Genomic DNA, 12,680 nt, shown 5'->3' with positions numbered 1-12,680 from the left:
ATCCTGGCTCTGTGAGCACTACTGCAGGCAGTTCAATAAACATCCTGCTGGGGTAGAGGCTCGCCATAAGCTGGTGAAGTAGAATATTGGTAGTTGTCTTCATAGGTAAATTGGAACTTAAAATTCAGGCTTTGAGAAATGGAAAATGGTGGGAATTGATGACATGGAAATAAGTCATTTTCATATTCATTTGATCAAACATGCTTGTGAACTCTGTAAATTCAGGTATATAAACCTTTTTTCTTCTAGTTGTAGGGTAACATCATGAATCTAAGATTCTTACTCTTGTATTATTCTGATGTAGTACTAAGGTTTGTTATTCACATAGGACAAAGATACTGTTTTAATTTTTTTATTGTGAATATTTTCTTATATCTTTGGTAATTTTTTCTTGATAATTTTTTAAAGCATGATGAGTACTTTGTGAATATATTTCATCCACATACATAACTGTTTTTATTTTTACCCCCTTTTTTTGTATATCCTTCAGGAATGCTCCTAGTTACAACAGACACCCTTGGCCACGACTTTCACGTCTTTCAAATTCTGACTCATCCTTGGTCCTCATCACAAAGTGCTGTCCATCATCTTTATACTCTTCACAGGGGAGAAACTGAAGCCAAAGTAAGTTGCATATTTTTCCGAAGGTATTCTTTGTGTAATATGACATCTGACATAGCTGGTTGTTTATATCATATTGGAACTTAATGTTAATGAGAACATACTTGGTGATAGAATGGGTCAGAAAATTACAAAAAAATTTTATTGCATCTTGACCCAATGCGTAAGTAACAGGTGAACAGTTCAGTGACTGTTAAGACAAAAGTTCCTCTGATCTTTCTCCTCCTACCCTAATACCATTGCTTGCTGTAGAGGAAACCTGTCATCCAGTTGTTACCCATTTCTCCAGACTTTTTCTAGGTATTTTGATCCTCTATACAAGCATACACATATACATGTACAGACATATACATGTAAACACATACATGTTCACATGTACACAAAACCACAAGTTTTGTAGTGTATAGACTATATGGATATTATTCAGTGATATACTGGAGCCAGTTCACAACAGCTAGTGAGACTCAGTTATGCACTTTTGTCCCTAACTCTGGATGTAGTGACATTACAATGGCGTGAAATCGTCCACTGGAGGAGTGTTTACATAGTGGAAGGCAGCAAACACTGCAGGTCAGAATAAATATTTTTTATTAGGGAGCCAGTTTTTGACATGTAACAGAACATCACTGTGCACACATGCATGAAAGCATGCATACATGTGTACACACACATCCACGCATATAATTTATCAAGTGTTTGCTATGTGCTTTGCATGTATTTAATATTCTTAATATTTTTGGTAGATATTGAGATGTCATTTTAATAGCCTAAAATCCCAAATATGCTTTTGTTTCATAGAGCCTGTGGCTGTGCATTTACTAGTGTACTTCTGTATGTCCTTTATTCTGAGGGCTCATGGACCCAACACCGTTTATTGACCAGTCTGTCTTTTCCCAATAGTCCAAATGCTTTTTTGTCATAAATTCCCATGAAAAACTTCTATAATAGAATAAAACATCTGAAATATATAGAAACACATGAAGGGTTCATAATGATATTTAAAAGGAACCATTGGCTATTACTATAGGTTGCTTGTTTATTAAGCATGAAAATTGATAATTGAAGGGAAAGTATGGAGCATTTACCTTTCTTGTATCAATTTCATGAGATATCGAAATAGTTGATGAGGGAATGTTCTATTTTATCAAAGAATTCCAGTTTTAAAATGTTAGAATTAAGACTTATTCTGGTTATCGTTTTTTAATATGTATATATATTGAAACATTATGTTTTATACCTGAAACTAATATAATGTTGCATGTCAGTTATACCTCATTTGAAGAAAACAGAATTTTTAAGAATCACTGTGTTGCTACCCCTGATGAAACAGTGGACCTAGGCAATAATGATCTGTGTTTGGTATCAGTAGATGAGTCTTAACATCACCAAAGTAAAGCATTAGTTATCATCTGCTTCCCAGTGTGATGTGATATAATGGGATATATGTGACATCATCATCATTGAAAATATTTCTACCCAGCCCTCTAAATTAAACCTCAGTCTAATTCAGCCCCTGGATATAATAGTGCTTTAAACAAAGTACAGAGATTGAGGAACAAGTTAAATAACACCAACTCTAAAATGTGGGAAGTTCTCATTACAAGTGTCCCCTGGTTTTTACAACAAATGGCAGTAATGGGAAATAAAAGTGGTTGTGTGGCAGGGCTTAAAAGTACTTGTAGAGACTATTATCTAAGCACTAATTAGTACTAAGTGTTTGGTATTTAGTAGTACTAATACTAAGTACTCATCGTTAAGTACTAACGCGGACCTTATTTGAATCCTGTTTCATACAAATTAAGTATAAAAATGTATTTTTCATACAAATGAGAAGATTTGAACACTTACCTTATTAGATACTATTAAATAATTTAGTGTGTTTTCTTGCGATGCATACAAATGCATTTACGGATGTGTAGAATTTGTTTTAAAAATAATCTAGAAGTAGGAGAGTGTTTGTTAAATAAAAGAACAAATAAATGATATAGGAAAATAGACTTTTTTACTAAAAAGCATTTAGGGGTGTTTTATTGTATTGAAATATAAAGAAAATTATCTTATATTTATTTAATTTTATTTTTTATTGTTTACATTATTACAGATATCCCTGTTTTCCTTTCCTTTGCTCACTGGCCCCCTGTCCTCACCCCTTGCTGGCCATCCATCCCCACACTGTTTTCTGTATCTGTGGGTCATGCATGTATGTTCTTTGGCTGTATTGATTGCAAGAGTCTTAGGAAACATGACTTAAATGCAGTGTGTGAACTTTGGAGATTGATTTAAGCAAAGTGTAATATTTTTAAAACAGTTGGAGAAAAATAGACCTTGAACTGGGTATTATGTGATAACTAGTTAATTTTGCTGGGTCTGCAGTTGTGGTTTGTTTTTTTTAAATCTTCGTCTGTTCGGCATATATCCTGAAGGGAAGCAGTATGGCATCTCTGATCTGCCTGTGAGTATTCTGGCACAACCAAACTAAGGGATTGGTTAATAAACAAGATTTGCAAAGTGTTAATTATTGGAAATTTCTCCAACAGAAAGTAAAACAATACTTTTCAATACTATTATGCTGTTCTATTTTCATTAGCTTTATAATATGATTCAGTGTTCATTTTTAAAAACTTTCTTAGCTATTCTTGGGCATTTTTCATTGATATAGTTTAGAGTAACCTTATTGAGTTATGCAAAGAATCTTCTGGAGTTTTTTATTTGGATTACATTGAAATTGCATTTTAATAGTTAGAAATAACGTATTTATAATATAGAAATTTTACATCTAGGAATTATTATTTTTTCAACTTAGTTATTAACTGTGGTATGACAAAAGTATTGATTGTTTTGTAACATATTTTTATCTTCTTGCTTTGCTAGACTCCACTGTAAAATCAAATAGTTTCTTTAGTAATTTTTTTGAATTTTGTAAGTGGAATGTATTTTCTGAAAATCATGACTTTTTTTTACTTTTTTCAGTTTTACTTCTCATATTGCCTTGGCTAGGAACTCTAAAATAATGTATGAGAGAATTAGAGATAACTGTATTATTTATTAATAATACCATAAATTAAATAGTACCCTAAAATTTATATTTTTATCATTTTGCTGTTTCTAGCATCTGTTTTTATGTCAATACTATGCTATTTTGATTATTGTACCTTTGTAATATAGGTTGAAATTAGGTGGTGTGATGCTTCCAACTTTGTTCTTTTTTCAGTGTCTTTTGTGGTTCCATGTGAATTTTAGGATTGTTCTATTTCTGTGAAAAATGTCCATAGGATTATATTGAATCTGTGGATTGATTTGGGTAGTTTAAATATTCTACCAACATCACTGTATTTTTTGGACCATAAGATGCACCTAGGTTTTAGGGGAAAATAGGAAAAAATTTTTGAAGCAAAAAATGTGGTAAAATATTTGATAACATAAGTAACATAATATTTCACCAATGTAAACGTAAACAGAACTCAGCAGCAGCATTAACAACCATTATTCCTCCCAAATTGGGGGGGAGTGTGTCTTATAGTCCAAAAAATACAGTGATTCTTCCCAGTTCATGAGCATGGAGTATGTTTCCATTCGTTTCCTCTTCAGTTTCTTTCATCAGTGTCTTACAGTTTTCCTTGCACAGATCTTTTACCTCCTTGGTTTCATTTTCTTAAGTATTTTATTAATTTTCAATGCAATTGCAAATGGGATTGGTGTTTTTAAAATTTCTCTCCTTGATAGTTCATTGTTAGTTTATAGAAATGAACCTGATTTTGGTATGCTTGATTTTGTATCCCATAACTTTACTGAATTTATTAGTTCTAACAGTGTTCTAGTGAGTCTTTAGAGTTTCCTATGTATAATAGCATGTCATCTTTAAATAGAGTTTTACTTCTTCCTTTCCAACTTGGATCCCTTTAATTTCTTTATCTTGCCTAATTGCTCTGGCTGGCACTTCCATAACCATGTTTAATAAAAGAGGCAAGTGTGGGAATCTTTGTCTTGTTCCTGATCTCACAGGAAAAACTTTGAGCTTTTCACCATTGATTGTGATACTAGCTGTGGGCTAGTCATGTGGTTTTTATTATATTGAGGTATGTTCCACTCTGTTGAGAGTTTTTGTTATGATGGATATTGAATTTTTCAAGTTATTTTTCTGCATCTATTGAGATGGATTATATAATTTCTATTCTTCATTTTGTTTATGTGGCTGATTGGGAGCTGGACCGTCAGGTGGCAGCATTTAAAGTATATAATTATGCCTCTTTCATGAATAGGCAGAGATGAGCATTTTAGTCTGTTGCCTTTGTGCGGTGCCCTGGGTGGATAGCAGGTGAAGAATTAATTTTAAACTATGCAAACATTCCATTACTCATCAAACTTTGCATCACTACTTTTACTTACATGTATAATTTGCTTTAATTGCTCTTATATTCAATGGGTTATGCCATTCAATAATTATTTTAATGCTCAAAATATCCTAGATTTGGCCAGTTGGAACCATCTATATCATTTTGACACATCTCCCTTATTCTTTGAAAGTGTCCTTTCTTTTTTTAGCACAATGAACTTGCTTACTGTCATGTTTAGCCACCATTTGTTTTTGTTCCTTTTGTATGGAAGTTTTCAGTTAGATGAGTGTTTTTGGTAATGATTTAGTATTTCATTATGCTGCTGGGCACATAGGTACTCTGAGTTTATTTCTTAACTCTGGTTTTATAATCCCTGTCTTGTCCTCACTAATCACCGGTATGCTGTACCTCAGTGATAACCTCAAAGAAATTGAATATTTTGGGCACCTACACTGATTTATTTTTACTTATGCCTCTTTTTGATACCTCTTTTGCATTATCATTATTTATCATTTAATTTACCTACACACCCACCTGGAAATAGAGATCATGCTTAAGCTTCTTTATATCCTTAGCCCTCAGAACAGTGCCCTGCACATGGACAGATGTCCGTAGGTACAGATGTTTGATACTCTCGTTGCTATTCCTGTCTAATGGGAAAACCAAACAGAAGTTATTAAAATTATTTTATTCTCTGTCACAGCTTGTAATGTAGGGGCTTGGGAATTTCTAAACACCAAACATCAAGATCTAAGGAAACTCAATTAATGACCATAAAATTAATTTTATAGGCTTCTACTGAAAACCGTATTTTGAAATGATATATACAAGTTCACACTGATGATAAAATCTATATGGCATGTGATCTGTCTATCCATCTTTGAGTACTTCAGAATCATGTCATTCTGGCTTCTTTAATCAGGCAAGGAAAAAAATCAAGTATGTGGATCTAATTATGTTGAATTAAGTTGTTTTGTGATCTATGACTTGGGATATCCTCTGCATCTGACAGTAATTTTCCTCATAAAGCACATATGGAGTTAGAAAAATATTCCCAGTTTTCAACAGTTGAGTCATATGTTGTAAAACCTTACAATATTTTGTTGATATACTTCCGTAATGTCTTAGTCAAGCAGACATAAGTCATTTTATACTTAACATGCTAATTTTTATAAATTGTAAACTTGTTTTTGAAACATCTGTACATCAGATTAGTGTTACTTTTATTATATCAGAGTGCTCCTGCAAAATGATATGATTGGTATGTTTAATTCTCAAGGGGAAAGAATCTTGCTTTTTAGTATTATTAATTGATGGTATTTGATAGTCAGTTCAGATAAAAACAAATAAATTTAGTATGAGTATGTCCCAAATATCTCCTACTTATGCTTTTGCTGAAATTCAATTTTTACTGGACTTTCTGTATTTTTACTTACTAAACATCATCCTGATTTTTGCCAGTTCCTCTCCTGCCAAACATTAGCTTTATTGAGATGTAATTGTCATACTATAAACTGAATCATAGTACAAATACATCCATAGACAATACATAAACAAGCGGGACTGGTTGGCCAACAATTACAGTGCCCCTCCATTACAGTAGAGGTGACAGCTTTCCATCATCCTACTATGCCAAATGGTCCTTATATTTATTTGTCCCTCCTGAGTTTTTGTTGGGGTTGTACAGCTGCCACACGCTAGTTGTCACCATCCCCTTTCATTGCATCCAACCTTGAGCCAGTGGCATTGCTTCAGGCAAGTGGAGTGGGTGATCAGGTAAAAAGAAGATGCTGCTGGGTCCAGGCGGGGATGTACTCTGGGACATTTCCATTCAGCTAGTAAGCCCTGTTGGGCCTTCCCACTATGTTCATCATTGAATTTGAGTTGACCCATCCCGTTGTGGGCCTGGAAAATCACAAGGCCTCTGTGGGTCAGTTGTTCAGTTACAAGAACTAAGTTGCCCGCTAGCAGCTGCCCTCCACAAAAGGGGGTGTACTTGATAGCCGACTCAGGCAGGTGGCGGTGTTGGACTGGGAGAACTCCATTAAGTCCACACCGGAACTTGTTCCCACTGGGGTTCTGTGGTTTCTGTCGTGTAAGGTGGGAAGGAACTGGAAGCCTGGTAGGTGGTCATTTGTGTACTTGTCCCACAGTCTCCAAGGCAGAGGATACCCTCTGACACCAGCATGTGAGTACAGCCACACACCCACAACACAAGCATCTCTTGAGCTTCTCTTCCCCACTTTGAACGTTGCTCACACCCTGTTCTGGGGTCCTTTTTCCTCCTCTGAGGACGTGGACTCCTGTGTTTCAGGAGCCATGCCAGTTGTTCCAGTGGCAACTGCCGGGTGGTCAGATCTTTGTTTTATTCATTTTAAAATTTGGCATTTCCATTTTATTTTTTAACATTATTTTTATTGTTGATATGATTACACATATCCCCATTTTCTCCCCTTTTGCCCCCTCCATCCAGCTGCCACCCCCCTTCCCTCAGGCCGTCACTGCGCTATTGCTGTGTCTGTACCGCGGTGTGAGGGGAGGCCAGCCCGCGGAGTCTATGGGGGCAGCCAGGCATATTAGGCTTTTCCTTTCTCTCAGCCAGGCAACGATGCCGTTTATTCCCCGGGCAAAGATGCTGCTGCCGGCCTCCAGTGAGCGTCCTGGCACGACGGCGCCTCTCTTTCTGCCCCCATTCCCAACACTGCCAAGTTTAGCCCCTGAGTCCTTGGCATTTTCGGCCACCCCTCATGCTTGTCTCCACTCCAATTCACCGCTGCTGGTTCCGTGGTGTTTGCAAGGCACCGAGTTCACTTTTTCAGATTTTTATTGAAATAGTTTGTATATTCATATGTACTTGTAGGAAATAGTAGTAAGACATCCTATGTGCCCTTCACTCATATCGTAATGTAACATTTTGCAAAAGTACACAACCAGGATATTGACAGTTTATCTGAACAGTCACCTGTACTGTTTACAGTTTTGGGCCATTATGAATATGTTGTGTCAACATAGTTTTTATTTCTCTAGCATAATGAAATAAAATGCCCAAGAGAGTAATTGGTAGTTTGGATAATAATTGCATGCTGCTTATTTTAGCTCATTTTTAAATTTCTGGCACCTAGAAGTGTGCAAAACATGTACAAGGATTTCCATAAATATTTATTGAATAAATAAATAAATGTGAAGAATTGATAGGTGGAAGGAGTGAACAGATGAGATAGAGGATATGTGGAGATTATCAGTCTTTACTGTGTTTCCATTTTAAGTAACTTGTTCTGAAACAAACTTTCATTTTGTTTTTTAGATTCCACATGTAAGTGAAATCATATGGTATTTATCTCCCCCTGTCTGACTTATTTCACTTAACATAATGACCTCTAGGTCTATCCATGTTATCCTAAATGTCAAGATTTCATTCTTTTTTATGACTAGCAATATTTCATTGTATATATGGACCACATCTTCTTTATCTATTTATCTGTTGATGGACACTTAGGTTGCTTCCATATCTTGGCTGTTGTAAATAATGTTGCTATTTGGGACTTATGTTTATAGTTTCGGTTGTCATTCCTACAGGCTTCTTAAAGTATAGTACTCTTGGATTTGAGAATTTTTATCCAAGTTCTCTCTGCTTTTGGCCTTCCTTCCTTCCTTCCTTCCTTCCTTCCTTCCTTCCTTCCTTCCTTCCTTCCTTCCTTCCTTCCTTCCCTCCCTCCCTCCCAAGATAGTAGGAAATGGAATTGGTTTTGAGTCATTAGGCCTGTATTTGGCTACAAAAACAAAGTCACATTTAACAATGTTTTTAAAAATCAGGTTTATTTTTCTCATGTTACAAGAAGGATGCTGCTGGTTTTGGTATAATCAGTCAACACTGTCTCAGACATTTTTGCTCTTTCCCTCATGATTTTTTTTTTTAAAGATAGCTCAGAATTGTAGCATTTTTAAAAAGATTTTATTTGTTTATTTTTAGAGAGGGAAAGGAGGGAGAAAGAGAGAGAGAAAGAGAGAGAAACATCAGTGTGCGGTTGCTGGGGGTCATGGCCTGCAACCCAGGCATGTACCTTGACTGGGAATCGAACCTGAGACACTTCGGTTTGTACCCCGCGCTCAATCCACTGAACTACGCTAGCCAGGCCCTCATGATTGTTTTATAATTGCCACTGCTCTGGACATCCTGTCCCTCCCTCCTTCCCTCCCTCCCTCCTTTCCTTCCTTCCTAAAAAGATTTTATTTACTTAATTTTAGAGGAGAAGGGAGGGAGAAAGAGAGAGAGAGAAACATCAATGTGTGGTTGCCTCTTGCACGTCCACAACTGGGGACCTTGCCCACAACCCAGGCATGTGCCCTGACTGGGAATTGAACCGGTGACCTTTTGGTTCACTGATCAGCACTCAGTCCATTGAGCCACACCAGCCAGGTTTTTTTTTATTTTAAATTAATCTTTATTTTCTTTGTTTCCATTACCATTTAGTTTTTATATACCCTCACCACCAGCAATCGCTACATTGTCCATATCCATGAAGAGGAGCATCAGTGATGTCTTTTACCCAGAAAGTGGATGCTCTGCCAGAATCCTGCAGTGGATTCCTGCTTTTGTCTGACTAATTATAATAATGTTAACACTTCCTGAGAGAAAGGCCAGGCTAGCACGTATGAATGATCTGTGCTGGTGTCGGGAGGGAGTGAAGTTTGAAGAAGGGCGTTCAGTTTGGTGTCCACTTAGTACATCTATATAACCATCATCACCCCAGTCGGGATACGGGGCGTTTCCATGGTGCCAGCAACTCTCCTCCTGCCCTCTTCAGTCACCTCTTCTGCCCCGCTCACACCCTGGGCAGTCATTGTGTCACTTCATGGTTTTATTTTTCAACTTAGTTGAAATTCATTATTGTATTAGTTTCAGGAGTTTCTTCATTCTTTTAAAAAAGTATATTTTATATAATCTCTAAGGTTTGGTGTGGATCTATGGGAACTGTCATTTCCAGTCACTTTGTTTTATTTTCTAGCTCCTCATCACAGACTTTAGGTCAGTATCAGAGTCATCTTCCGAGTGTTTGAAACTGCGCTTTTCTTGGTCATGTCTCTCCCATCCCTCCAAACCTGTTGAATCGGTTCTGAATGTGGTGCCAACAGGTCTGCATTTCTTAACGATAATCTAGGTGCTTCTCACACTAAAGTTTGAGATTCTCTCCTTTAGATGTTAGGATGTTAACAATAACCCTCAATTTTCATCACCAATATTAGTTAATTGGGTTTTGGGTGAATTTGTGACATAAATTTAGAGTCTTGTAAGATGCTGATTTCTTTGTTTTAGATGGGTATATGTAATAACACTTAATACTAGTGCTCAAATACTCTCATTTCATATGTAATTTGAATTTAACCTGTTTTGTGAGTGAAATATACAATTATGTATGGACATAGTTGCTCTGTGTGAACATATGTCTGCTACATAGTACTGTTGTTTTGGATTATTGTTAAAGAAATATTAAAAATGGATAAATCAGATTGCCAAAGACATTTATAAATTAGCATTACTGGTATATAGCTACAGTATATTTTAAAGAACAAATGTATTAGCTTTCTGGGGGCTTAATTGGTTTTTGAGAGCCAAATTTTACATTGTTTCAAAAGAAACAAGTAGGAGGTATTACAGATATGCTAAATAAAACAGGAATGATTCAAAGAAGAATAAATTATATAACCTAATATAAATTTATAAAACAATTAAATGTTAAGCATTTTTTATTTGAATTTCATTGGTTAAACTTCTGACGTTTGTATATTTAAAAGCTCTGAATTGCCCTGACATGTGTAGCTCAGTTGATTGTGCATCTTCCTGCAAAGTGAAAGGTTCCTGTTTGATTCCAGTCAGGTAGGGCATGTGCCTGGGTTGCCGATTTGATCTCTGGTCAGGGCTCATGCACGAGGCAACGAATCAATGTTTCTCTTGCATATTGATTTTTCTCTCCCTTTCTTTCTCTCTCTCTTTGCCTCTCTCTAGAAATAAATAAAATCTTTTTAAAAGAAAAAGCTCAAAATTGATAATAACCAAGGCACTCTTTCATGTTTTTTGTCTTTTTATGCCACACTTTTATGCTGAATGATGAGTAACTTATAAAAGCATCTGATTATACCCTTGCACCATATTAACTGAAGGCACTTGTTTGACCTGACCCCAGATGTGAAGTGAGCCAGCATAGGCACCGGTAAAATGTTAGTTCAGGCTTCCCAGTGGCTGCTTATCTTCACTGAGCGTAGGAGAAGAGACACCTTTCAAGAAGTAAGGGGCAGGTAAATGAAACCACATAGGATAAAGAAAGCTGTAGAGCTTCCTTTTCAGCAAAACTAGCTAGTTAGTCTTTTCACTTTTTAAATTTACTGGAATTCTGTGGGTTGTCTTTTTACTTTTTTTGATAGTATACTTTGATGTACAAAAGCTTTTAATTTTGAAGTGTAGTTTATTTACTTCGTTGTTGCTTGTAGGTAGTATGAATTAAGAGTTCAGTTGAGAGTGTAATGGAGTAAACTGGTAGAGAGATTGTACATCGGTGGCAGTGAAAACAGACATTTGGACAGAGTAAGCAAACATTTTATGGTAATTACAAAAATAACAACAAACATCTTAGTTCAGTGCTTCTTAGTGCTAAGTACTGTTCTAAATGTTTTATATGTTAATTCATTAAACCTAAAACCCCATAAGATTTGCATTATTGTTCCCATTCGCAAATGAAGAACTAGAAGACACAGAACTGTTAACTAGCTTTTCCAGGGCCATGTAACTGGCAAGTGGTAAATATATTTATGATAAAAGATGACCTCTAAGTAAAGCCTATACTAACATGTAAAGACTTCATATTTACAGTGCTACTTCTATGTGTTTTCACTATTTTTTATTAACATTACATTTTAAAGACTGTTTTACATTTCAAATCAGCTGCTTGTTATCTGATATGAAATTATATATGTGCATGTTCATGTGTATATGTATCTATGTTTGTATTTATGTGGCATATACACATAAACACACACATACATATCTATTTATGCATTGAGAGATGTCTGGAAGAATGTGTTCCAAGGTAGTAGATAGTTGTCTTTGCATTGTGGTATTTATGTGTGTTCGTGTGGTGTTTTGTTTTGTAAACTAAAATGACTTTATGTAATAATTGTGTTATTGTTGAACTGAATACAGATATATTCACGTAGAAGACAAAGCAAAATGTCTGCTTACTATTGAGTTTAGAAAAGAATTGTAATCTAATTGGTCTCATGTTCCTAACTCATGTCTTGTATGGATTCCTCTTCGGAGAGGATTTATGTACTTTTCCCTTCCTATACTGTGGAGTGTTTGGTACACTATAAGAATAGTGCTTATTTGAGAGCCTTGCTGTGTTTTTGACTTTGGCTTTAGGATTGCAAGGTATTTTCTGCTTTGAGGTCTGTGATGTGCCCACAAATCTACATTTCCCACATGATGGTGCTATAAAATGGGTCGGCAAGTGTGGCCTATGAACCATATATAACCCTCTGTCTGTTTTTGCAACATCTTACGAGCTAAGACTACTTTTTACAGATGAGCATTGGAATCTGTTTGATGATAATACTAGCTTAGAAACCCAATTAAGCAAAATATTATCTTCTACAACAGATTGCATATTTCTCACATAGAACTGTATTATTAAAAAATTATAACAATTGCCTGATCTGGCCAGTATTACTTGC

The 12,680-nt window shown here is 35.8% G+C and overlaps 1 protein-coding gene across 11 annotated transcripts in view; it reads left to right on the top strand.

Annotated features, from left to right (window-relative positions):
* The window catches only part of BCAS3 (BCAS3 microtubule associated cell migration factor), a 485,409-nt gene that overhangs the window by 146,643 nt on the left and 326,086 nt on the right, over positions 1–12,680 (top strand). For all 11 annotated transcript variants that reach the window (XM_036033603.1, XM_036033602.1, XM_028521954.2 and 8 more), the window contains exon 14: positions 491–624. In XM_036033603.1, the coding sequence (XP_035889496.1) occupies positions 491–624 (134 nt within the window). The remainder of the gene's footprint in view (positions 1–490; positions 625–12,680) is intronic.

Source organism: Phyllostomus discolor, chromosome 8 (genome assembly GCF_004126475.2).
Source record: "Phyllostomus discolor isolate MPI-MPIP mPhyDis1 chromosome 8, mPhyDis1.pri.v3, whole genome shotgun sequence".
NCBI lineage: Eukaryota > Metazoa > Chordata > Mammalia > Chiroptera > Phyllostomidae > Phyllostomus > Phyllostomus discolor.
Note: the sequence above shows the minus strand (reverse complement) of the source record. Positions and strands in the feature narration are given on the sequence as shown.